The following is a 27,389-nucleotide window of genomic DNA, read 5'->3' as shown; positions in this document are numbered from 1 at the left end:
TGTGTGAGTTGAGGTACTCACATGGCAAACCGCATATCCTTACCTAGAATTTTTCTCTTCTAAACCTCACCGTTTGTGGTACTTGATTTGGCCACCATGGGGAGAAAACCATCAGCGCCCCATCGAAGCACGCCTTGGTCATTGCGAGCATTTCTCTTCTGTCTTCATCGTTTGAGCATTTGAAGACATAAAGGTCATTCATCTTGAACACCTCAATGTGCCCTCTTTTTCTCCACCTAGAGTTGATGAAGTTCCGAATTGAGTTAACATTTAGGCTACGGTAGTCCATTAAGTAGCCATACACACATTGCTGCCAGTAAGCTCTGCTCCCCTACACTCTGTAAGATTCAATTTCGGCCAGGGGAGCAACCCTATTGATGTTGCTGTTAACATTTGCTTGGTGATTCATGGTAGAGTGAGAACAGGAAAGAAAAACAGAGAAAAAAAGAAGAGGTAAGATGGAAAGAGAAGGTAGGAGAGACTGTGAAGTGGTTGTGAAAGGGAGTTTATATTTATACTAGCCACCATGACAAGGAGGCGATTCGAATTTGTGTCTCGGAGGAGGCGACCAAAGCATGCAGATTAGCCTCGGGTGAAGCGAAAATTACCGTCGTAATTTAATTGTTGTTCCGTAAACCGAAACGGCATAACCCCATATTCTGTTTAGTAAAATGACGTCGTGACAAAAAGTGTAGAATGGCAAGAGGAAGGGGAATAACGGCGCTAAAGACAATTTAAACTGCAGTAAACACTGTTAAAAGGGTAATGATTATACTGAGCAAAAGAGATTGGCCTTTAATGAAGGCACCAATAGGAAATGCCAGATGGCAGCACAGGGCCAAGGGAAGCTAGAAAGCAAAATCCGTAGGCTCAGCTTACCGCAATAAACGAGGAGGCGTTTTGATTGTAATTAGCTAATTGGAGGCTGCCACCACTAAACCGAAATTAAAATAAAAATAACTTAAAGCTCTATTTCTAGAGTAAGAAACTCTCTTAGAGAGAAAAGTTTAGTGTTTAAGACAACTACTTAAAATATTGCTTTAGAGAGTCCTTTCTAGGTTAACCTAATAGTTGGGTCGTTTAGATTGGGGGAGGGGGTTTGGGTATATTTGGCTCAATTAATGGATTGGGTAAGGTCAGATTTCTAGTGAGTAGTTAGAGTCAAGTTCATATCGGGTCATTTCAGGATTTTTAGGTTAGGTTGAGTTTCGGGTCAAGACTCCAGATCAATTAGTTCAAAATGGGTCATTTAAGATTGGGTCAATTTGGTTTAAGTTGAGACTTTGGGTCAAGCTCATATCGTGACATTTATCATTGTTATTGTTCAATTATTGTAAATAATCCAAACTTTGTAGTGAAAAAAGTGAGGCTATTTTTTCATTTTTCTTTTAAAATTACCATTCTTAGATAGTAGAGGCGGGGGTTATAAATGCTAACATTGAAAATGGTCCGGTGCAATGTTGTTAAATTGTCCCTAAATTCATTTTTTTAAGGTTATAAGAACTCCCTATGAATGTTATTAACAATGTTTTTTTTTTCATTAAATTATACATTTTATGATAACATTGAAAATTTGATTATTGATTAACAAGTTTTCTCTTTATTTTGTTTTAAGTAAATTTAAAAAATTGGGCCCTTTTATTTTATAATAGTTTCACTTAGGGGTCTGTATAATTGACAATCCGACATATGCTCAGAACTATCCTTGCTAGATAGAGTAGCACTAGGGATCATGGATGCAAATCAAACTGCTCAGAACATTTTATAATTGGTTAGATCAAAGACTTTTTATAATTGAACACGCTTTGTGTATGGTTGTCCACACCATATGTGGCCACGTTTTAAAGAACAAAGGAACCCTTTTACACTGATTGAGTTTCCTCTATAATAGTAATTGAGTAATCTCTACAACACTAAGTGACTAACCTTTGTAACACTGACGGAATTTTCCTTATAACACTAACGAAGTAATCCCAAATTGTCTTTCGTATCTACGGGTTTTCGTCTGTTTAAAATGGGTAACTGCCCCGTAATCCAAAAGGCGGGAATTTAATGAGAATACCGTTCAACCAGCAACTGTATTTCCTCCGTACTAGTCTTATGACTCTTATCCACGACCAATCCTTTTTCATCTTCTTCCACTCTCACTTCCCTCTTCCCACAACCATGAACACTCGCATAATTCTCCCAAATTCTCTCTCTTCATCTTCCCCAATTTTCAGTTTCCCAAACCCTAAACCTAATTTCTCTCCTAAACTCCCTTCAATTTCCTCCAATTTCCACCTCTTTCGCTCTCTTCTCCTCCATCAAAACCCCTTTCTCAAGGTATTCCTCTTTTTTAACTCTGATTTTCCTCTTTTTTTCTTCCCTAATTTTGTCTTTCTTTTGATTTTTCAGATGAATCGAGCAATTAGTTTGAATAACTCAGTTAATGCGTCGGAAGATGAATTTTGTGGTGATGATTTGGTAATTGAAGCGTCTCTTACTAGAATTCTTCCACCTGCTTTGACGTTGGAGCATGGTGTTGTTGCATTGAAGGATGCACTTCATGAATTTAAGCTTAATCCTCCGAATTCTGCTAGTGGTTTGATTAGATTTCAGGTATTTTTAGTGTTTTGTACTATTCTTTTAATATCATGGAATTTACTCTGTTGATTGTTGATGGCATCAGTAAAGCATTCCGTTGTCGTACGTCCCAATCTAGTTGTCACATATGCTTTCGCCACAATTTATGATTAATGAGTGAAATGACCTTAGATAGAAAAGGTTTGCCCAAGAGGTATACGCGGCAACAAATTTGGGACTGTGAGTAATTATATTGTTGATGACACCAATAGGAAAAAAAAAATCGGTGAAAGTAATAAAATGGCGCTAAATTGAGTGTTGCCAGTTATCTTGAAATGGGGGAGTTAATTTGGTTGTTTGCACTAGGAATTGGATTGCTTGGAAGGATGGTAAGACATACCTAATATCTGTGAGTTGATCAAGTAAAGGGAGTTAAACTTGAAAGGAGGTTACCCTATCATGTTATCAAGTTTGTTGTTTTATATCTATTATAAGAATATGTAATGTAAAATGTGGTGTATAGAGTTCATTTGGATAAAGCTTCAACATTTGGAACAGTTAATGAGTTTTATTTGGGAGCCTTTTGTTTGGGTGTGAAGAGATTATATAGTTTTGAAATGGAGTGCTGCGTTAATCTGCTGTTAAGCTGTAAATGATGCATTTGGGTTCTAGTTGGAAAATTTGAAAGCCACATTGTTTTCTTGGTTTCTTTGGTTATTGAATTTATAAACTGAGTTACAGGTAGCTGTGCCCCCAAGTGCGAATGCTTTGGACTTGTTCTGTTGTCAGCCTGAGGCATCGGGAGTGTTTCCTCAGTTTTACCTGTCCAAGCAATCAAAGAATCCAACTTGCGAGTCAGCTTTCTTTAGCAAGACTCATGGGGTTTTTGGAATTGGAGCTGCGGTTTCCTTTAGACAGTCACCTTCTAGATCTGATGAGTGGAACTCGTTTAGAAGGTAAACTTCAAATATCTTTTTGATTTATGTTTCTTGAAATCTTTCAGTATTTAGTTAACAATTTATGTACAATTGGTTTAAGTTTATGCTATGTACTGTTCTTCTGTCCTAGTTTATAGCATTGAGAAGTTTCAGCAAACAGCCCTAGTAAAAATTGGCTCTGAGCACAAATTTTGAGGTGAATGATGGTTAAGGTTGGAGGTAATTCCCAGTTAGTGTGGATAGATAGTACTGGTATTACCGTATTAATGTGGTGATTTGTGTAAATTGAAGGACAAGATTAATGATGATCTCGTATAAGATTACCTTGATGCTACATGTTCATGATTGTGCCCAGTCTTTTATTTCTACAGCTAAGTCCACTATTTCAACAATCCTCTATGTTAGGCAGCCATTTTCATGCATCCCTTATAGCCTTTCTACTACATAGTGCCAACTGGTAGCCACTAACCAGTTGAATCTTTGTAGTTGATGAAGCTGTTTCTGTGATACTGTAATTATTTTGTGGCAGACAGTAGGAGTACATGTAACATTAGACATCATGTTTTTTTTTTTTTTTTTTTTTTTTTTTTTTGGGGGGGGGGGGGGGGGGGTTAATGTAGTGAGCCATTTCTTGTTCCTTTTTTTTTTGTTCAGAGATTCTAAGGAGGAACATATTTGGCATATGAAGAGATTCACTAGTTTCATGTATGGAGAGAAACTTTATGCATTCTGCAGTTTTATTTGTGGTTACCTACATACTATGTGGTTTAGAGGATGTAATTTGGCTTAGATTTATTTACTGGCTTTTTTTAGTACTCTGCCAATTAGGTCCATGTATAGAATAGGTGAATATTAAAGAATACATTGGGATTTTGAATTGAGTATGCTTGGACTTTTGTAAGTTTTGAAGGAATGAGATATACATCATATTACACATCAAATACAGAAATTAATAACGTCTTTCATTACAACTGCCAGTTCACAATCTTGATAAGCAATTAGATTGTCTAGCATAAGTTTCAAGCTCTAGATGCATAATTTTCCTTTTCCGAGCAATAAGTACTCCTTCATAGATAGTTAGCAACTCTGAAGAAGCTGGACCGTAAATGTTGGATCAATCAATCAATCAATTAAAGCCTTAATTTCATAAGCGGGCTCAGCTAAATGAACCAAAATGATTATTCCGTATAGTCATCCACAAAGATCTTCCTCTTCCATCCCTTACGATCTAATACTTCATTCTCATGCAAATCCATATGCTTCATACCATTCCTAACTCCTTTCAACCAAAGTCATTTTCGGTCTCCTTTTACCTCGGTTAACCTCTCCATGATCCCACTCTTCCACTCTTCGTACCGATGCACCCTGGGGTCTCCTTCTTACATGCATGAATCTTGGCAGGCGATTTTCCCTTAGTTTGTCTGCAATGCCTGCGATACCTACTTTCTTGCGAATAACTTCATTTCTAATTCTATCTCTTTGAGTGTTTCCGCACATCCATCTTAACATGTGCATTTCAGTAACTTCCATCTTTTTAATGTGCTCCTTAGAAGCCCAATATTCTGTACCATATAGCAACATGGCACTTTTATAGTAGTAGAAAAACCAATCTGCCATAGACCTTTTTTACACTTGATTATGTCTCGGGCTCCATCATTGTTAACTATCAGTTAAAAACCATCAGCTTTTAACTTGAAAAATCCTTTTTTGTGAAGGAGCCCTAGTCCTCAGTTTTACAGTGTTTATTTTTTGTATATTATAAGAAATTCACTCATTCCAATTAGTTTGTAGAATGAATGGTTGTGGGAATTTACATTTTTTTTTTTTAATAACAATGAGGACGTAAAAATAGTTGAAAAATGAAGAGGATTTTCTTCAGAATGATTACGTGTGCCGCATATGGGGTTGAAGTTTGGGACTTTTGCTTCCAAAATAGCTCTTGCACAGGAGCATTTGTATTAAAAAGGGACATGTTCTTCCATAATCTTTTCCAAGTAGATTCTAGAAAGGAATAATTGATGGATCGGTGAATTATAAAGTACAAAGTATGAATAATGAGATATTAATAGTTTAACTTTGTATTTATTTTATCAATAAATAATCATTCTTATTGATTATTAGTTCTTAATTACTCCATGCATCTTAGAATAGTTCAATCACTTGCCTGACACAGCGTTAAGTTGCTGAGGTGTTATTAATTTTTAATTTATAAATTTTAATCTTATACTTTATCCATTTTTAAGTATTTGCAACACTTCCCTAAAATGGAAATTTTATAATACTTGCAACACACTATAAATGGATTATTTATTTATTTATATATATAGTAAAGGTTGTACTATTACCCTTATTTAAATCTTGTGGCCCACTTAATTATACTCCTAACAATCTCTCAACCGCAGTTTAAGTGTGTTAAATAATGTAAGACCCACTTTTCTTATTTACCGTGAAAAGTGTGTGTTGCAAGCATTAAATTAAAAACGAAGGAAGTAGTAAAGTGAGTGTGCTATGAGATAGTTGAGTATAATTTTTTTGAACAAGTAGATACGATAGGATATAGGTATCTTTTTTATTGAATGTGAGATAGAATGAGGCCTTAACATTTTGGTAGTGTTAAGAGAGGAGTCTCAAAATAATAGTGGGGTCTATCCCAAGGAAGTGTTCGAATTAATATGGGGCACTTGGAAAGGTAAAATGTCCAAACTATATTGGGAAAGGTAAAATGTTCAAACTATAGAGGTGGAGGGAGTATTACTTATTTAAAAGAAGAAGTAAAAAGTCATTTATCACGATAAAAGGCAAAAGCTAGTGGGAAAAGTCTTTTCATTTTGGCTTAAAAACTAGGTTTTTACCCAACCAAAAAGCCTTTAACCAAACCATTTTTTTTTAATAATGATTATTATATACGAAGTTTATTTATTTATTTTATTTATTTTATTTATTTTTTTTGGAAGCATGGTGTTTAACCACATGAAAAAAGCAAAAGGCAACCAAATAGCCATTGAAAGCCATTTATTAAAAGAAAAATTGCCCGCAATAATCCCACCTTTGAGCCGTCCGCCCAAAATAATCTCACCTTTGGATTATTTTTAAATAATCCGATCTTTATAGTCAATCCGCTCCTAATGTTCCCAAGTGATCGCAACCAGTTGGGTAGGTAATTTTTTTTAGTGAAGTTTAATATACACGTGTCATCATGTGATTGGTCAAAAAATAATTTTTTTTTTAAAATTTTGTTTTAAGAAATGATTATTAATAATAAACATTAATTAATTTTTTTTAATTTTTTTACTTAAAAAAAAAACTAAAATAACCCTAGACCCTAGCCCCACCGCGACCTCAGCCACCTTGCCGCCCCTACAGAGCAGCCAGCCTCACTGCGCCGTTCTCCTACTCGGAGTTGTTCTCCAACCCTCCCTTACCCTTTTACCCACCACAACCATTAACGAAATCAAGGTGTGCGAAGAGGAGAAAGGCCAGAATCGAGACGTTGGAAGGGGATAAGGGTCGAAATCGGAGCGTGGGGAAGGGGAGGTAGCCGGAAAAGGGATTGGGGAAGGGGAAGGAGTTGGGATCGGGACTGAGAAAGGATTTCGAGGGTTGGGGGGATAGTTCTTACTGGGTTTCTTGGCGGTGGGGAGGGAGCTTGGTGGTTCGTGGGAGGGGGAGGGAGGGCGTCGGCGCTGCGAGAGAGCTTCTGGGTGGTCGGCGTTGTGGGAGAGTTTCTTGGCGGTGGTCGGTGCTGTGGGATTAGGGAGTCCGGCAGCTGGGTCAGCGGGAACGGCGGCGGGGAGGGTGGTTTTGCCTGGTGGGGCTTTTTGAAATAATTAATTAATTTAATTAATTAATTTTTTCTATTTTTTTCTAATAAAAAAACTTTTGTTAATTTTTTATTTTATTTTTTGATCAATCGTAGGCCGACACGTGTTAGGGCGACTTGTTATAACAGGTTAGTTGACCGGTTGGGACCATTGGGAGCGGATTGACTATAAAGGTCGGATTATTTAAAAATAATCCAAAGGTGGGATTATATTGGGCGGACGGCCCAAAGGTGGGATTATTCCGGGCAATTTTTCCTTTATTAAACGTAGCTAATATATTCTAGAATCTAGATATATATCTTACAAAGAAAGAGTCCAAGTGTTAAAAGTTCTAGGAGAACTTATTTAAGAGTCCATTTCTTAGTACTAGAAAAGGGTTTTACCCTTTTTAAATAGCTGAGAGTTCACTGAAGAAAATAACTTTATATCTTTTGCAGATATTTGTTGGTTGATTCACTCAATATCACAGTGTATGGCTTCATTGATAGCAATTACGACATCAAATCTTCTTTTATGAAGCATGAGACTGGTTCATTGTACTTTATAATTCCTCAGGTGACGCTGCATTCTTTTTGCATCATATATCATTACTGATTCTCATAGAATGCCCAATGTAATCAATTAGAAATTATAAGTATGATGTTGTCTATTGATAGCCTGGTTTACATGTTGTGGCATTCAAGGACTGCTATTAATTTGGAAATGTTTTATTTGCTAGATAGAACTAAATGAATATGAAGGGTTCTGCATATTAGCTGGGACACTTGTATGGAGTGACTCTTTCTGGTGTAATTTCAAGCAAGCTCTTCATTCTTATGAGAATTCTCTCTTACAGGTATCTCCTTTTTTATTTTCTCCCTAGTTACACAGATTTTGCGTTTGCCTTTTCATTATTATTATCCAGGTATTTCACATAATCCAAGGTGTTTTGGAGTAAATTACTGTCAGTATATTTGTTCATCTGCTTCAACATTAAATAGCTATGTTTTACTTATTTGGAGTTCCTTCTTCAAGCATTGGCGATTTTTCTTATGAACATTAATCTGCCGATTTTTTTTATTCTTATTGATGATTTTCACATTGCATGTCACATGTGTGAATGTATTGCTTGGGTATTGTTGTCAAATCATAATCCTTATAGTTTATCCATCATTTAATTTTGTGTAAATGCACATGGTGTTGAATTTTCCATGATTCTTTAATTATTAGGTATTTTGAGGCCATAAACTATATATCCATTTGTGTAATCTATATTTACCAAATGCTGCATTAAAAACTCTCTTTGGGGTACCAAACTGCTATAAATAGGTAAGCCTATAGCAATGTGTCGTCAGTAGAATTAGTAAATGCTTGCATTGGTGGTGTGCTGTGTTCCTTGGTTGAATGTCATAGTCATAGGATCACAATGTCAATTTTCAAGTTTTAAATGTTTGAAAGCAACCTGTCATGGACTCATGGTATTAGTTATAACTAATTAAAATAGGATGAGTACAGTTGATGGGTTCTTGTGTTCCATGTGTGAAGTTGAGACTAAGTGTTCTTTGTGTGAAATATTGGGACTAAGCGTTGAAATTCAACCTTGATGATGATACTTATTAGTAACAAGTTCGAGAAATATTGAGGCTTGTCATGCATATTTCTTTTCACACTAAAGTCTTTAGTGCTCAATTTCTTGTGGCCTGTTATTGAACTGGTTTGTAATACTCATGGAATGATCCATGCTGATCTTATCATCATCTCTCTAATAATCTTGTGCCAAAGAGGGTTGTACTATTTTGGCCTTTTTCTTGAATGTCGAAGTATTCTTATTTTGTTAATACATATTCATGTTTTATTGTTCACCATATCCACTGTTGTCTCTATTATTTAATACATTTTTTTTCTTCTCTTGCCAATTTTAGGCAATCAATCATTTTCCAGCTATGCTGGAGAACTGCTGTGCAAACATGATGAAGTCGACTGGCAACATCTTTAATATGGTAGAGGATAGAAAGATGAAAATGGTATGATATCAAAACAACTGCACAACTGGGGTAAGTTGAAATGCTAGACAGGTTTAGTATTCTGACATTCTTTTCCCCTATTTTTTAAGGTTTACATGGAAGCCCCATTGTTGGGAAGTTACAATAATGCTGCTAGTATTGTGGAAATGGTATCCCCTTCTTCCTGGTAATGTTAATCATGACACTGCATGTTTTAGTCTAAGCAAGGTTTTGTTGTTCTTTTGATTTTAATTTAAAATCTGATTAATATGATTCAAATATAATGCAGAAAAATATTGCATCTGCATGTCAGTTCTGCATCAGGCTTTCCCAGAAGACAGCAGTTTCAAACAATATGGTATATTAACCTTATTTTAGCTACTGATGCAATGTGTCTTGGTAAAGTTTTCATGCAATGTGCTATACTGCTGAAACAGTTACGTTGCAAGAAAACTTGATATGGTTAACGTTATATCCTATGAATTCTGTGAAGGCCATATAATACTAAATAGATATGGTTAACACTATTTTCTGTAACAAACTACTAATGCTACAGCAGAATATTAAGCAAACAATTGAAAAAGATGGAATCATTGAGGGAAGTGAAGTGACCGTTTCATTTAAATGCAAGAACTCTGTTTACAGGGGGTGACTTGAGGCCACTAGTCTCTAGATGGTGACTTTAGGTCACGCCTCTCAACAATACTGTCACAATCCACAAACTACTCTCAGCCCATCCCTCACTACCCCTTTTTATATTTACATAAACAGCCAGAACAAGCTAACAGACAAAAGTTGGTATAAATTCTTGGTTCATGTATCCAAGCCCATAATTGGAATTAAGATTCTAATATTGTTGTTGTTTGCAAGGATTTGATGCATAATGAACTGATTGATTTTGTTGGAACTAAATATAAATAAAAAGACCTTTGTAGAAGGAAGAAAAATCCAATGAAAAGGAAAGATCCCATGCTTTAAAGTCTCCTTATCCTTTTTAGATTTTTAAGAATCCTTTTCTCTGCTTGAGTTATAGATTTTGCAAATTCTACCATAAGTCATAATGAATTGAATTTCTAAGATTTGTGAGTGATTGTTCCATCATTCAAACCTCATCTAGTTTGAAGCCGTGTATCTTGACAACAGTTCATTTTTGAAGTAAATCAGTTCAAACATCATTGCATTCACATTTTAGATGACCTAACAGTAAGCTGCAAGTGTTAATGGTTCCCATTCATAACATTTTCTTCTAGCTATTATTAATGTGGTTGAATTCATGTTTTTGATGACCTGACTGGAAGCTGCATGTGTTAAATTATTCTGACTTCATAACATATTTTCCTACCTATTATCAGTGTCATCCTTTGGTTTCCTCTGGTTATCATACCCTGTGTATCATCAAACCAGGTGTTTTCAATTTTCATGAAGCTCCCCTGTAGAGGGTTACCTTTGTTATTACAGGATAACTATATCTCTGCCAGGCCCTTAATTTGAAAAGTATCTATTTGTCAGCTACTTAGATGAACTATTCCTAACATTGCTGTCTAATACTTCTTATGTTTTTGTCTTGTGGACCTAAAAAAGAGAGATGAAACCCTTGGGTTCCTTTGTGAGATAGTCTTTTTTGCCTGTTAGGTCATTACCTTTTCATAGACTCATGATCCTAATCAAGCATTTTAGCCTTTTGCACACAATAAGAAAGTGAGCACAGTGAACCAACTACCTTAGTACCATCATTAAATTCATTATTTGATTCTAGTAAATATGGCGTTTAAAGGTTACATGAGAATATGCTTAGGAAAGTAGTCACATCTTTGGGTTACAAATGTTCCACTCTTAATATAAATCAAAATTATAACTTTAAATTGATGCTTGTTTTCGACTACAGAGTAGTTATTTCAGTTGCAGAGTTTTCTTTGTTAGCTGAAGCAATAATTTACTGGAATATTAAAAGTCTTTAATAGTCTTTTATGCCTTTTTAATAATCAGTTGGATGATACCAGTGTAACAAGTTCTATCCTGCAAGAGTGTGCCAACATCAATTCTGTCTGGGCATCGCTTATTGTTGAGGAATGTTCTCGACTTGGCTTAACGGTGCGTAGTATCCATCTAAAAGTTTCTGCATGGGTGTGCACTTGCCTGATTTAGTATTATTTTAGTATTTTTGTATAGCTCCAGGATCAAGGTCATCTCCTCTTGCAATTGCAGCATCAGCTCATCCACGTATAACTTGTATTGCATGCTATGATGAGCGATCACTTGCATTCCATGCCGTCGGGTATGCCAGAGGATCTCAGATACCTGCTGTTGTTATTACAACGTCTGGGACTGCAGTTTCAAATCTGTACCCCGCTGTAAGTAATTCAGAATCATGTCTCTTGTTTTGAGAATCTTTGTATGCACAGTAAGTCACTGTATTGCTACATTGTAATATCACAACTTTTACACTTACAACTTTGTTGATACCTTAAAATATGAAGGATGTACTGATCTTTGTTCCTATAGTATGTTTGACAATTAGTTTTATGGGGGCATGAGGGATGCATAGTCGAAATTAAGCTGGGCTTGAACCTTTCCGAAGCTCTAATTGGCAAATGGTGTTGTCTTTTTAGGTTGTGGAGGCTAGTCAAGATTTTGTACCTCTAGTATTGCTCACCGCTGATCGCCCTACAGAATTGCATGCTGCTGGAGCAAATCAAGCAATAGATCAGGTCTGCAACTAGTAATATGAGGCAAAATGACATGAAAATGGCATTAACTGTTTTATATCGTTGATATAAGTTTTCATATGGTAGCTCAAAGATGTCTAATACTCTTATGTGTCCTTTGATTTAGTCTTATATGAATTAATATTGTCAATTTTGAGATGTGTCGGCCTGTGGAATATGATTGTTTGTTCAAACTTCACCAGTGTTTGTTATATTTTTATAGATTATTAAGCTCAAAGACATTATTTGTTTTGGTTTCTGATACTTTTAACAGAAACATTTGATCAAAATTTTGGTACCCTACTAAAGATGCATGTGACTTATGCTTGGTAGCATTTGATTTCAGTCAGAATTGTTGTTGATTTTTTTCATCTTATAATGATAAAAAAGATGATGTGATTTATGATAGAGGGTCCAATTAGCTCTTTTGAGTTATTGATTTTCTTTGTGTTCTAGCTTGCCTTATGGTTGAGTGGTTTGTCCGAAGCTGATGTTCCTCATCTTTTCTTTTTCCTTCATGATGGTAAGGTCAATCCCCTAGGCAGCCCAATAGTCTGATAGATGTTAAAGCAAGGTGACAGAAGACACAAGTTGTTTCTTTTACTTCCCTTTGGTGGAAATCTCACCTCATAATGACTGCTGTCCTTTTCGTAGAGGGTATATTGATTTTTAGAGTTTTAGACCTCATTATTCCCATTAAACCACCACAAATGTGTATCAAGGGCATGAATCTTGACATATATAAACATTATTTACAAATGCACAACTGGTGCAATGCAAAGCTGCATATGCTGTGAATCATGTCCATGACTAGTCCTTGGGGTTTTTCGGTGCTTTTCAGTTTGTAACAGATATGGGGAAATATAGAACATGAAAGACAGTGGGTGGGTAATTAACTATTTTTTTGTATGTCAGGTTCAGGGTAGGTAAGTTATTTTTTTCGTGAGTGAGTTGAAAATGATGTGTTGGTGTGTAATCACAAGAGTAAGGAGTAAGGACTGAAAGTTGACACTTGAACTTGACATTTGTGCTACATTCCATACCATGCATTAGCACACTTGTCATCCATTTACATTATATCAAGTTCATTGTTGAGGTATTCTATGTCTACATACCCCCAGTCACTGAGTCATGTACATGATTAATTTGAAATTCGTTTTCGATGTATGCTATGCTATGTGCCTTCGTTTTATGTGAATTAAGTCAGATGCAATTTGGCTTATGTATATCAGGTGAGTTGTTCTTTGTCATTACACCACGTCCAATGACATGATTGGCTGCTCCCAGCTTCCAGTTCTTTAACATTCAAGAATTATCTAACACATCTTTGCGTATGTTATAGGTGAACCATTTTGGCTCTTATGTGAGATTCTTCTTCAATCTTACGGCACCAACTGATCATATCAAAGCAAGAATGGTTCTCACAACTGTTGATTCTGCTGTCAATTGGGCTACTTGTTCACCATGTGGTCCTGTTCAAATCAACTGTTCTTTTAGGGAACCATTGGATAACAGTCCCCAAATTTGGAGTAGAAGCTGTTTAGACAAGCTGGATTTTTGGATCTCAAGCACTCAACCTTTTACTAAATATATCAAAGTGCAATCGTCCTATGCACATGCTGCCTCTTATGGCCTAACATCTGAGGTTGAAAGGATGATTAAGAATAGTAAGCATGGGCTATTAGTCGTTGGTGCTATACACCAAGAAGATGAAATTTGGGCAGCTCTTGCATTAGCTCAACATCTTTCATGGCCTGTTGTGGTGGACATCTTGTCAGGTTTACGATTACGAAAGCTATTGACTTCTTACCGTGAATATGAGAAGAACTTTATTTTCGTTGACCACTTTGATCACGTGCTGCTCTGTGATGCAGTCAGGCAATGGGCAGAATTAGATGTAATTATTCAGGTAATGCTTCTGTTTGCTTATATGATGTCCTCTGTCTTTGAGAGTTGTTTTATATAGTGGAGAGCTGCACCTATCTGTGCCTCTTATATAATTGCCTCTTTTCTCTCTTTCCTTTCTCCCCAGCAGCAATTCTGTAGACCCTCTCCAGCATTTAAACTCCCTCTAAATTGCACGTTGGAGAATCCATCCCCCCCCCCCCCCCCCCCCCCCCCACTCCCCCCCCACTCCCCAAAAAAAATGAAGGCTGAGACATTAGGTAATCTATGGAGTAAATTGTGTAGAATAGAGGTACAAACTTTTTATTGCTGATATTCAGTCATCATTAGAAATAATGGGACGCTGGAGCTGACCTGTTATTTCTTATGAGTAATTCAATCATTATGAAGTAATATAATTTGGAGTGCCATTGTAGACTGCGTTTGTGTGTAGCTTTCAGAGTATTGCAACAGACCTTTCACTTTAAATGACTAAAGCTGGTTGCAGCCTTTAGTATGGTGTAACATTACTACACTATTCATATGACTCATGCAATCATGATTCTTGCTGTCCATTACATTTTAATTACGGTAAATTTCTTTGTTTGCAGGTTGGAAGCAAGATAACAAGTAAAAGGATTTCTCAATTTCTGGAACATTGCTCTCCGTGTTCATATATAATGGTTGACAAGCACCCTTATCGACATGATCCATCACACATAGTGACGCATCGGATTCAGAGCACAATCTCTCAATTCACTGGGGGTCTGCTGAAAGACACTTTTCCATGTACAAGCAGCAAATGGAGTAGTTTTCTGCAAGTTGCAAATTCGGTGGTAATTTAATGTCTTTAAAATTCGCATTCACAAAATTGCTTTTCTGCTCTCTACTTGAAATCTTGAAATTGAGTTTGGCATTTAGCAAGGCAAAGAGTGCTGCTTTTAGGAGTATACTAAGATGACTATTTGACAATATGCAATATCTTGTTGGAAGACAGTGAATTTGTTATACAAAAGATATGGTTGTTTGACTGGATAGGCATGTTGATGTGTTGATCTGTGAACTCTCAAAGGGCTTATTTCTGCTATGGATGCTAGCAGACAAAGATGGAGGAATTGATGTCTCTTATTACACGAGAATTAGCATAAGTAAAGACAAACAAATAATTTAGTACTACCGATAACATTTACAAAGGCATTACCAACCAGCCTAAAGACATTTAAATGGTGAAATAACCCCTTTCCCCCCTAACATCTTTTAAACGGACTCTTACTTTAACAGCTTGTTTGGATAAGAAGAAATGGAGGGAAAGGAAGAGAAGGGAAAGGGAGGGGGGTTAAATCCATTGTTTGGATAACAAATAAAGGGAGTGAGGGAAATGGAGGGGAAGGAAATGAAGGGAAAAGTTTAGTTTTTTTTTTGAATAGCAGGGAAAAGCTTTGTTTGATTGTTAATGAATAAAATCCTTCCAAATTTGAAAAGATTTGGAAGGAAAACATATGATTAACATTCAACTAGAATATTGCATTCAACCTATTATATAATCTTTCTCTTCTATTATTTTCTCTCTCCTCCTCGATACTAGCATACTGTTCTCACGATTATTTTCCCCCAAATTATAGGGTTTTGGCATTTTTAATTTATCTCTTTCAATCTCTTGAATTTTTCAAGGTAAGGCCAATTAATTTACCAAGTTATTCTACTATGCTTCTCGCAAATTTTATCCTCCAATTTCTAGGGATTTGCTGCTCTTCTTCATTGCTAATGTTTAATTGATTTTCAATTCGTTTTTTTTTCTTTTTTTTTTATGTATTTCTTTGATTTTTTTGTTTGAAAATCAGTTTTGGAAAATTTGTTTGAAAATCAATCTGATGTTTTAGATTAATTTACATAAGTTTTTTTTTTTTTTTTTTTTTTTTTTTTTTTTTTTTTTGTGGGGAAGAACATAGGATATTAAGTTATCTGTTTGAGTTTTGCTTGATTTTAATGACGTTTATCAATATATTTTTTTTTATAATCAGGTTTATATTATAATACAAATAACTACAATATTTTTCTAAAAAATTTGTATAATGTTGAATGCAAGCAACCCACAGATTAAGAAAAATAAAAAAAATGGTGAATGTCCCTCCCATTCCTCCCTTTTCTCCTTTATCCAAACAAGGAAGGTTCAATTTCTTCTTCCCTCCCCTCCCCTTCTCTTCCCTCCCATCCCTACTCCTTCCCTTCCTTTCCTTCCTGCTAGTGTATCCAAACAAGCAGTAACAGTCCTTTGAATAGTGTTCTATTGTCATTGGGGTACAACTGTACAAGTTAACACTCAGAGCTAGCAAGATTATCTTCATTTCTACCAAGCTAATTGTGATGTACTTTTTAATAAAAATGAAACACTAATTGTGATATACTAAGTATTTTTCTTCACAAGCATGAAGCATGTACACTGGTGTCTTTCTTATATTCTGTGCTGACTAGGATAGACATTTTCTTAAATTTCTTATCCTTGGCCTTGTATTTTCTTATGCTCTGATTGGATGCTCTCTTTCAGGTGGCATGGGAGTTATCATTTCTAATCTGCTCTGAGTACTCACTGACTGAACCTCATGTTGCACATATAATTTCAGAAGTAGTTGGCTCTGATACTGTTTTATTCATTGGAAATAGCATGGCTATACGTGATGCAGACATGTATTCTCGAGGACTTGTAAGTTGCACTAATCAAACATCTCAGTCAGTATTACTATGTCAAGGGATACACATAGCGGGCAATAGAGGAGCTAGTGGTATTGACGGTTTGCTAAGTACAGCTGCTGGTTTTGCTGTGGGATGCAAGAAAAGGGTAATACATCTTTGTTATACCTAATTTCTATGTATTAGTGTTTATTTTTTATTACTACATGAGACTCGTGTATTATTAGCTTTTTTGAAGTGTTTATTTCAATTTTTATTTTATTTTTTTTATCTTCCTAATTTCCGTTTTGATATGTTCTTTTATCTTCCTACTGTTTCTTTATTCCTTATATGGTAAAGAAAGTTTCCTTTTATATCACTCCTTTACCCCATCACATTGTCCTCATAAAACTGTATAATAATACCAATGTTTCGAAACAACTTTCTCTTTCCTACCTAAAAAGTTAAAACGGGGACCTAATTTCCACTTACTACTTTGTTTTATATGAATAATAAATGGAAAGATAAAAAAGAACGGAGGGAGTAGGACTTTGAAAAAACATATTGACAAGTACACATAACATTTCATGATCAGGTTGAAAACGCCCACCCATTATATTTTGACAGATTTTTGTAGCTAGGTGCATTTTTCTCTACTTTTGATCACTTGTTCTTTTAAACCAGAAGTGTACTTGTGAATTCATATAGTTTTACGACTTTATTCTGCTGACATTGCAGTACTTGTAATGAACCAGCATAATACGGGTTATTCTAAAGAGATGAAAATGGTGATTTTGTATGAACCAGCATAATACGGGTTATTCTAAAGAGATGAAATTGGTGATTTTGTTTTAAAGCTGAAATTTCAGAAAATAAAGATTAATGTCAAGTATTCAAGAGACTTTCACTTGACCCTCTTCTAAAGCTAACAAAATAAAAAATCAAACATTTTGGATGGCTTTTCTCTATGCCTACTCTCCCTTATTCTGTTATTCATACTATATTTGATGACTATTGAGTACTGACTGAATAATATTAGACTACCCATAATATGCTGGTTTATTATAGAGCTAAGCTAATAGAGAACCAGCAAATTTAATCCTGTGGTTGTTCATGGAAGCATTGTCATTGTATCCAATTAATTGATTTGCATGCACAAAATCTGTATTTTTTGTAGCCACTAAATTTCTTCTTTAAGATAATTCAAGGTGCAAAATCTTCTTTATTTTATTACTTTTTGGGTTTTGTAGAGTATGTTATTGACAATCAATTTCTTGTCAGGCATTGTGTATAATTGGAGATGTTTCTTTTCTTCATGATACAAATGGTTTGGCAATATTGAGTTCAAGGTATTAGTTTCAAACACTAAAATTTCTTCTCTATGGTACCATACTGCCATTAGCATGGACAATGCAGTCAATTTTATTCTTAGAATTGTTAGAATGCCTGGTAGGATACAATATGTCAGGAAAAAAAGTTGGGAAAACATATTCGCTGTGCTAGCTAGCTGTCTGCCAATCAGGAAATATGTATAGGTGGTAGTCAGAATGGGCATCTCACTTATTATAGCCTTAAAGAATTCGTTCTCAAAACGCACAGCATAAATCTTACATATTGCCTGCTATAGATGCTGGAGATTATGTATTAAGCATTCAATATTTTAGCTTATGAACAATATTCCCTGATCTTGAAGCTCCAAAATGGCCGAGATGTAGAAGCAATCTCATAGTGCTCTCCTATTATTCTAATTTGTGTCCTAAATCTGTGGCATGCCTACATGAGTGTTATTATTTGGTTCTATGACTGTCACAAACTTGTATCTTGTAGGATATCCTGTTTAGAAGGAAAACAGCATGATTGAGACGCTCATGCTTGTTTGTCAAATAAAATGTATTGTTGGGCTCTGCATAATAGATTGCTCATGAGTCATGACCCGTTCACTATTCTTAGTTCGTAAGACTGCATGAATATGGAGGTCTGAAGGATGCAAAAACTTACGTTTGTTGAAGTGCCTGTACTTACTGTATGGGAACTGCACATGAAAACTATGATTCTATATTGCTGATTAGCAAGATTATTCTCCTCGTCTCAGTCAGCTTCCTGTTAAATGAACCCACTGTATGCCAAGTTAGAAAAGGTATCATTTTCACCTCTATAAATGCCCACTGTCTCTAAAAAATAGTGATTTATCTGACTGAACCGACAGAGGAATAGCATAGCCTGTTCTGCCAATAGGGGGAAATGTAAGCTACCCCAAAGTCCAAACAATATGGAAGATATTTCCACAAAACTAGTCTGTTAAAGGCCTGATAAACTTTGGTATAGCCTTGACTATTAATAGGGCGTGGTTGAGACCAGAAAGGTGATGCAGGGCATTATTTTATTTTTCCTTTTTTGTTTGGGTTGTATTTTAAATCCAGTCTGCTAATGTATGTCCTGCAAGCTGAGGTCCTATACCAGCCCCACCAAAAAGTCGTGATATTATACTACAGTAACCTTTCTTATTCCGCATCTTTTAGTATTCTCTTCATCTTGGTTTATATCTTGCCGGTGACGGGATTTAAGTTGTAGAATTATTTAGTATTGTTATTGGTGCTAATATTGTAATTTATATCTGGCATTTATGCTGACAAGTTGCTGACAATGTTGTCATGCTTAAGGATTCCAAAATTTAACAATTTGTTGTTTGCTAACTTGTGCTTGTAGGATGGGGCGGAAGCCTATGACAATACTTGTTATCAACAATCGTGGTGGTGGGATCTTCAGTTTCCTTCCAATTGCAGAAAAAATTGACTCTGAAATATTGGGGAAGTATTTCTATTATAATCATCGCATTTCAGTCAACGAGCTATGTGCTGCACACGGGTAATGGTAGTTCTATATCCTTTATAATTTCCTTCAATCTAGGACTTCCATTTTTTTTTTCCCAATGATGCTATAGTGGAAGGTCAATAATCTCATTTGTTTCATACATCTTTATCATCTCTTGAATAATGGAAATTTCTACGATAGATGTCTAATTGAAAGCCTTGTTGTTCAAAGTAAACTGAATGCTGGGAATTCATTATATTCTGATCGTTAATTGTGTGTATTAGAGTGATGTGACTATTTGGATGTATGCTAACCTGTACTTTCGTTTTAGAGTTACAATTGCTTGCTTCATATTTGACTATTCCTCTCTTTTTAGGTTTTATTTTATATTTTGACTGTATGATTCACAAGACTGGTGGAATTGCAGTGTAAAGCATCTGCTGGCAGAGACAAAACTGGAACTTCATGAAGCTTTATTAACATCCCAACAGGCTGATGCTGATTGTGTCATAGAAGTTTCAGGCGCGATCAACACTAATGCAGCATTTCATAGGTTATTTTCATGGCATCTCATTCTGTGTTTAACTGATTGCCTTTCACTGAAGCAAAAGTTATTTGACAATCACCTCTTTCTTATAGTCTCTTGAAAAATTATGCTGCCCAAGCGGCATCTCATGCTTTCACAACTCTATCACAATTTTCTCCTCCAGAATCTTCTGCAAATGATTTCTTATTTAAAGTTGCCAAATTGGAGTACTCGTTGTATGGGTGAGTTTATACTTATCATTGTAAGGGTTTTCACACCGTGTATATTTTCAGTAGTTGATGTAAATCTCATCTATGGTTGCAGAGTCAGCCTTGCTGCTCCACCAACTTCAGCTGACAGAATTCTGTCAAATTATGTTAGACAAGGCTTCATTTTAGCTTTGACTCTTGATGATGGAAGTACTGGGTTTGGTGAGGTGAGCTATATGATTGTACTTGATTTATATATGGTGATCCATTGTTTTCCAAGTGATAGAATTGAAAGTTGTGTTCTTCAGAATATGCAAGCCATGGGTAAATCATAAAATAAGTCTAATAGATTTTAGTAACAGATTGCACCTCTTGAAATTCATGAAGAAAATTTGCAAGATGTGGAAGAACAGCTGCGCTTCCTTCTCCATGCCCTAAAAGGAGCTACTATTAGCTATCAGCTTCCCCTGTTGAGAGAGTCTTTTTCTGTGTGGATATGGAGAGTAACTGGAGTTCCGGTAAGATATCCAGTAAGCATTTTTGCGGAATAAGTGGCACCATTCCTGTGTGCTGTCAACCTTCCCTTCATACCTTACTGTACTGTTTCTTTGTGATCTTTTTCTGCAGCCAGGATCTCTATTCCCAAGTGTTCGATGTGGCCTAGAGATGGCAACTTTGAATGCTATAGCTGCAAGACAAAAGTGCACTTTGCTTAGTGTACTCTGGCCTCAACCAGTTCAAATCAATGTCAAAAACCAGCAGCCAGCAAGCATTGATATCTGTGCCCTTGTTGATGCTGAAGGGAGTCCATATGAAGTTGCAAGTACTGTATCTGCTCTTGTTGAAGAAGGGTTTCGTGCTATTAAAGTAAAGGTAATACAATGAAATTTAGATTTTTGTTCCTAATTTTGGAGTGACAAATGAGTTTGATGGTATTTGGGTGCCTTAAAACTTAAGAGAGACAATTTTGATGCAAATATTGTTTGGAGGAGTTTTTGATAATTTTGAAGGAGTTAAACATCAAAGAAAATAAGTGTTTTGTTTCTCGTAATTTCTTTTATCCTACCTATGTTGGCTCTAAGCTGTGACTTGCAGATTGAACTGCATTTTCTAAATCCTGCTATAAGACTGCTGTGTATTCTCACAGGTAGGTCGCAGAGATGATCCGAGGGAAGATGGTGCTGTGATTAAGGAAATAAGAAGAAAGATTGGTGCTGAGATTGAACTTCGTGTGGATGCTAACCGTAAATGGACCTATGAAAAGGCTATCATATTTGGATCTCTTGTCAAGGATTGTGGCTTACAATATATTGAGGTATGCCTCATAGGTTTCTACTTCTGTTTCTTGTTATAAAAAAAATTGATGCTTGTTTATGGGTTATTTTAAGCACTGTGTTTTCCAGTGTCTCTTCCATAAAGCATAAATTTTTATATTTTTTATATGCTGAAAGGTGGAAGAGACATATTTTTTTTGTTGCTTTATTAACCTATAATCTTTCTCAACTGATATCTTTGCTGGCCCAGCCCCAATATAGCATTCCATTTCTGAAAGTTCAGCTTGTCTAACTTTTCCAAATTCCAATACGCTTCTTTGACCATTAATGTCTTCAATTATTTATCTATAGAAACTAGAAACTATGAGAAGTTCAAATTTTGATAATTACATTCACATGACTCTAACAAGATCCTACATGCTATTTTTTTTCCTTGTATATCAATCATACACTACGGTCAAATTTTATTTTGACCACATGAAAAGTAAGTGTGTATAACTTTTAGGAACGGAAGAAGTCTAATGTTTTAAAATTGAAGATCAAGGAACTTTATTGCACTTAACTTGATTGTGATTTTGGTTGGATGATATGAACATAGATTTCTACATTGTAGTTATAGAACTAAAAGTTAAATCTACCCTGGGTTGGAATTTATTGTTGTTTAACATTAGATCTTCATTGTTTTTCAGGAACCTGTACAGTGTGAAGAAGATATTGTGAGGTTCTGTGAAGATACTGGCTTGCCTGTTGCATTAGATGAAACAATTGACAATATTCGAGGAAATATATCTGATTCTTTGGCCAGATTCACGCATCCAGGAGTGGTGGCTCTTGTACGTTCAGGCAAATTGTACTAATTTCTTGTTCACATTACTTTACAAACTTGCTTGTGATTTAGTGGTTGTTTCCTCTCTACTAAATTAGTTCATAATAAGCTATCAGCATATTTATCTTTATAATACCTAGCTTCTTATAGGCAAATTTTAAGCTCAATAGAACACCATTTTTTGTTAGATCTAGGGACATGAATTTTCAAATCTTTGTCGATATCATGTTTGTGGTTAAATGGCAGTGGTTCTTGATAATTGATACAGGATTCTTGATTTGTCGCTGTATCTTGGCCCCGAAATTTTCCCTTTCCCTTGCTCTTTGTACATTTTGGGCATTATTCTACTTGTATGATTCTACTTGTAGCTTAGTTGTTTTCTTTCTCCTTGTCTGAAAATAAAGAAGCGCTAAAGTTTACAATAATGAGTTTTTGCTTTTAGCATGTAAAAGATGTTACTGAACACACTGATACGATTGTTCTTTACTATCAATTCTCTACTAAGATTGCTGTTTTTCTTCTGTTAGGTGATTAAGCCAAGTGTTGTTGGTGGGTTTGAAAATGCAGCAGTAATTGCACGGTGGGCTCATATTAAGGGAAAATTGGCTGTTGTGAGTGCAACCTTTGAAACTAGTCTCGGATTGTCTTCCTATGTTCAGTTTGCATATTATCTTGAGATGAGAAGTTCAGAAATATCCCAAGCAGTAGATAAGAAACCGAGAATATGTGTAGCTCATGGTCTTGGAACATACAAATGGCTGAAAGAAGATTTAACGCTTGATCCACTTGTTATTTGCCGACAGCCAAAGAGTAGATTTGTAGGAGCATCTATCGACGATGCTGATCGAGTCCTCCGCAATTTTCAAGTTAACTGCAATGCTATCTCAAGAAGGTCTGTTGAAGATAACATATCTACTTATCAGCTTGGCGTGAAAGTAGATGATTGTTCTTATGTGATCAAGGTGCAAGAGATGGGAGAAAGGAGAGATGTATGTACTGGTTTTATGTTCTCTTAATTTCTAGAGATGTACTTGGTGCTTTTTCTTGCATCTGGTTGTGCTTTTATTCTGATTTTCTGATCTTCAAATTTAGTGCATAGTAGTCGCAAATTATGCTACTCATCATTTTCCTCTCAGGAAATCTAACCGTTGTTTTCAAATTTTCAAATCCATACTCATTGTACAACCATTCTCTCTGACATAATTAAGATTTCGTGCAGGGAAATACACTTCTATTTCTTCATGGTTTCCTGGGAACTGGTGAAGACTGGACCCCAATCATGACAGCCCTTTCAGGATCTGCAAAATGCCTGTCTGTTGATCTTCCTGGCCATGGAAGGTCAAAATTACAATCACTTGATGGTAGTGGCAATCCAACTGAAGGGCAAAGTTTATCAATTGAAGTAGTTGCTGCAGTGTTGAGCCAGTTGATAAATAAAATTAGCACAGGGAAAGTCACTCTTATTGGGTACTCTATGGGAGCCAGGATAGCATTGTACATGGCATTGAGATTCAGCGGCCAGGTATCACCATAGATGTTATTTGTAATCATATAGATATGTTTATTTTTTTTGGTAACAAGTAACAAATATTTTTGTAGATTGATGGAGCTGTAATGATTTCTGGAAGTCCTGGTTTAAGAGATGAAATCGAGAGAAGGATTCGTGCTGCAAAAGATGATTCTCGCGCACAGTCAATTATCTCCTTTGGTTTGGTGCCTTTTCTGGAAAATTGGTACAGCAGTGATTTGTGGAATAGGTAATCTACTGCTCTCTTTATGGATTCCGAACTTAGGATCTGTTCTTGTATCCTACTGTACAAAGGATGCTGCTAATAGCAAATTAGCAACTCCAGAATCTCTTACATAGTTTGCTTTACAGTTTCAGGGAACACCCAAGTTATGATAAGATTGTAGCAAGTCGCTTGGAGCATCATGATATTCATGGTCTAGCAAAAGCTTTGTCTGGTTTGAGTATTGGAAGGCAGATGTAAGCTTTTACTCTTCTATGAGCCTGCCTCCCCTTCCCCCTCCTCCCCTCTCATGGCCACTATACACATCTTTCTTTTTTGTGTTGTTTCATGGTCTTGCAAACTATTTACTATAAACCCTATTAAGATATTAGATGTCTTTAGAGCCTTTCTATTCGTGTTTGTTTAATTTACCATGTTTCATTGAAAAATATAATGACCTCTTAAAGGTTTGGAGTTAACTGTTGTCATATGATCAACTGTCCTGTAAGAAAAACCCACAAGCCAGCAAGTATAATTGCTTAGATCTTTTGCTGTTGAATATAAAGTTTAGTTCATCCATTTTCCGCTTTATTTTAAAAAAAAAAAAATAAATAAAATAAATAAATAAAACTGTCCTTTGATCTTTCAAAGGACTTGCTAAGTTTATACGCACTGACGTATACGGTATACATGTAAGAAGTTTTAGTGTTTGTCTGTAAAAGCACTTGCCTTTTTCGTTGCATAGAAGCACATAGCACCTATCTTGTATGAATTAAATAGTCTGTCTTTTGCATCTATGTTTTCATTTGTAAACTACATACTTCTATGGCTGCCAAAGTAGATGCCAGAGTTGCTACATTTAGTGGGCATAAAGCCATACATGTTAGCTGCACTTTCAAATGATATCAAATTCTTACCACTATTGTTACCACATTGTTGAGCAAGAAGCCTATAGCTCAGTGGAGCTAAGCTTCAGTTCCCGTGGTAGTGACCCGGGTTCGAGGCTCATATCCCCCCTCCCCTGTGGGTAATACCCCCTTGATATTCCTGTGATAGGAAATTAAGGTGGGGCCCACCCCTTACCCCTAAAAAAATAAAATTGTTACCACATTGCTTGAACATTTACCTTCATTTGTTAACAGGCCACTCTGGGAAGACTTGAAACACTGCAAAATACCTCTTATGTTTGTTGTTGGAGAAAAAGATGAGAAATTCAAGAGTATCAGTCAGAATATCAGCCGTGTAATGGGTCAGACAACAATTTATGAAGCAGTTGAAGTTCCTGATTGTGGACATGCTGTTCACTTGGAAAATCCTCTAGCTCTTGTTAGACTGCTGAGACAATTTTTGACAAAAACAAGCTAGCAAGGAACGTTGAAATCTGCTGGATTATCAATTTATAAGTAAGCTCATTCTAGCCATCTAATTATTTGCCCGCATCCCAATCCATCCATGTGAAGGTGCTCCATAAAGATCTCTCAAAAGATCGAAGATAACATGTTAATAAAATAAAAGGACAGGTTGAATTTTGGAATTGCTATCTGAATTAACTCGTGTAGTACAACTACAGTTTGATTATAGCTGTCTCAGTAAACTGTGATGAGCAATCCTTAATTCAATCTACTTTGGGCAGAGACCTTTTCTGGGTATGCCATAATGTTTTTAGCTCGACAATCCCAAATAGGGAGGGAAACTACAGTTCTTGTTGGCTGTTCTCACTTTAGCCAACTGAGAAATGTACTCTGAAGTACTGTACTTTTAGTATATTTGTGTTGGTAATGTTTAAATGCAAGTGAATTCTTGTATTATTACAAGGCTGATATGGACACTATGGAACAGAATATGGAAAAATACATTTTGTTCAGTTGCAGCTTGTACAAGAATACGAATCGGGTACATAACCAAACAGCAATTTAAATTTCATATGAGTCATCCTCAAGTACATTAACAGAAAAAATGAATAGAACTACAAATCATTTACAGTAATTGTTCCGTTCTTAAATAGCCATCCACTGCTGCGCCATACGCTCTAGTGTCCTCAATTGGCAATAATATCATCCATCCATGGTCGCATAGCCATTTAAGAGTCTAGAGTCGGATCATTATAACAAATGTTTTACAAATTTAATACTTGCATGACTGGTTGTGTACAATCAGGATCAACTGGGTAAAAGACATTTTCATCCGAAATAAGACAAGGATGTGAAAATTGATAAAGCCAAGCCTCCACAATCATATCTGCGGCAAAGCCTCATATGTTGTAGTATATAGGCTTTGCAACAATACATGATCACAGTGATAAATTAGATATTAGATTAAAGTGTTAAAAACACTACTAATACTGCTAAGCAACCTCCTTGAACTTGTGAAATGGATTCTCTATAGGTGATGGGTAGCCGAGCAAGCTGGAACTTGGAGAGAGTTAATGGTTGGCTCCTCTCATGGTTGATTGTTTTGAAAGGAAAGAGAGTGGGGAAAAAATGCAAGTTTATTATGTTGATTACAAAATTGTAAATAAAACAACTTTTAATTAAATGTCTGGTGTACACCGAGAAATCTGATTAGGTAGAATATGATTATAGCACCTTACAAAAAGTGATTTTACCAAATTAAGGACTTGTTCTCTTCATCAACTTATTATTTCAAGTACTTATTCGTTATACCTTAATAAATTCATATCAAATCAGAACTGAACTTTTAATTATCATTTACTTATTCCTAAATATCGTTAATTGCGTATTAAAAAATTTATGAAAATTATATATTTGAAAAGTTTATAATGAGATAAATCTAACAAGATCTATTTTAATAATGTTTTTCTTTCTAGATTAGTATTAAAATGCGGTCAAAGTTTAGTCAAATTATTGAATCAGATTAGGTCAGACCAGATTAGAAAAATTCAGATTAGACTAGACCAGACCTTAATAAAATCAAACCCGATGTACTTGTTTCAGGTGAAGAGAACAATTCATTATACCAACTTTCCTAAGGTTAGATTAATAGGTCGAATGCCAAACAATGTTTCTGAGAATCTTTCTTCGATTAATCAATTGACAGTTCGATTCCAAATTAAGATTGGTAATCTTAAGCAGTTCGATGTGCCTCATAATCTGTTAACTGGGAGTAGCCTTTTGTATTTTTACGGATGGCGTCGATGGTATTCGAAGGGAATTTGCTATCCACATGTGTTGTAGCTTGTAAGTGGGCTTTCTATCAACCCGAGTGATACTGCAGGTGGTACAAATTTTTACCTACACCCCACGGCAGGGAACACTGCCTGCACCTCCCCACCATCCGCGCGTGTTCAGCCCCCGCCCCTTTTATTTACGAATTTTCTGCAAATTTTTATAAAAATGTTCATTTATGTATTGGTAAATGTTCATTTATGTATCATAAGATGTTCATTTTTATAACAAGGAGTTTTTTGTTCAAATTAAATGTTTTGATTTGA

General features: G+C 35.7%; 1 protein-coding gene across 1 annotated transcript; it reads left to right on the top strand.

Moving 5' to 3' along the window:
* Window positions 1-2,098: 2,098 nt before the first annotated feature.
* LOC145562261 (protein PHYLLO, chloroplastic-like) lies at window positions 2,099-25,836 on the top strand. The gene is made up of 28 exons (XM_081622481.1): window positions 2,099-2,325; window positions 2,398-2,601; window positions 3,307-3,521; window positions 7,762-7,879; window positions 8,043-8,159; window positions 9,226-9,327; window positions 9,417-9,476; window positions 9,596-9,664; window positions 11,293-11,397; window positions 11,463-11,657; window positions 11,916-12,014; window positions 13,354-13,920; window positions 14,507-14,731; window positions 16,441-16,731; window positions 17,844-17,911; window positions 19,269-19,427; window positions 19,801-19,926; window positions 20,013-20,141; window positions 20,224-20,335; window positions 20,471-20,626; window positions 20,736-20,981; window positions 21,256-21,423; window positions 22,072-22,215; window positions 22,736-23,197; window positions 23,428-23,730; window positions 23,808-23,965; window positions 24,088-24,195; window positions 25,081-25,836. Exons 1-28 carry the CDS (start codon window positions 2,101-2,103, stop codon window positions 25,301-25,303), a joined length of 5,154 nt encoding a protein of 1,717 aa, XP_081478607.1. The 5' UTR covers window positions 2,099-2,100; the 3' UTR covers window positions 25,304-25,836.
* The last annotated feature ends 1,553 nt before the right edge of the window (window positions 25,837-27,389 follow it).

The sequence above is a fragment of the Chenopodium album genome, chromosome 10 (assembly GCF_948465745.1).
Source record: "Chenopodium album chromosome 10, dcCheAlbu1.1, whole genome shotgun sequence".
Lineage (NCBI taxonomy): Eukaryota > Viridiplantae > Streptophyta > Magnoliopsida > Caryophyllales > Amaranthaceae > Chenopodium > Chenopodium album.
This window is presented reverse-complemented; position numbering and strand designations above follow the sequence as displayed.

Excerpts from the sequence above, each read along its gene's own strand:
- LOC145562261 (XM_081622481.1), top strand. The coding sequence starts at position 2,101 with ATGACTCTTATCCACGACCAATCCTTTTTCATCTTCTTCCACTCTCAC. Across the intron at positions 16,732-17,843 it reads CTGTGGGATGCAAGAAAAGG|GCATTGTGTATAATTGGAGA; the intron begins GTAATACATCTT and ends ATTTCTTGTCAG. Across the intron at positions 20,336-20,470 it reads GAAGTACTGGGTTTGGTGAG|ATTGCACCTCTTGAAATTCA; the intron begins GTGAGCTATATG and ends TTTTAGTAACAG.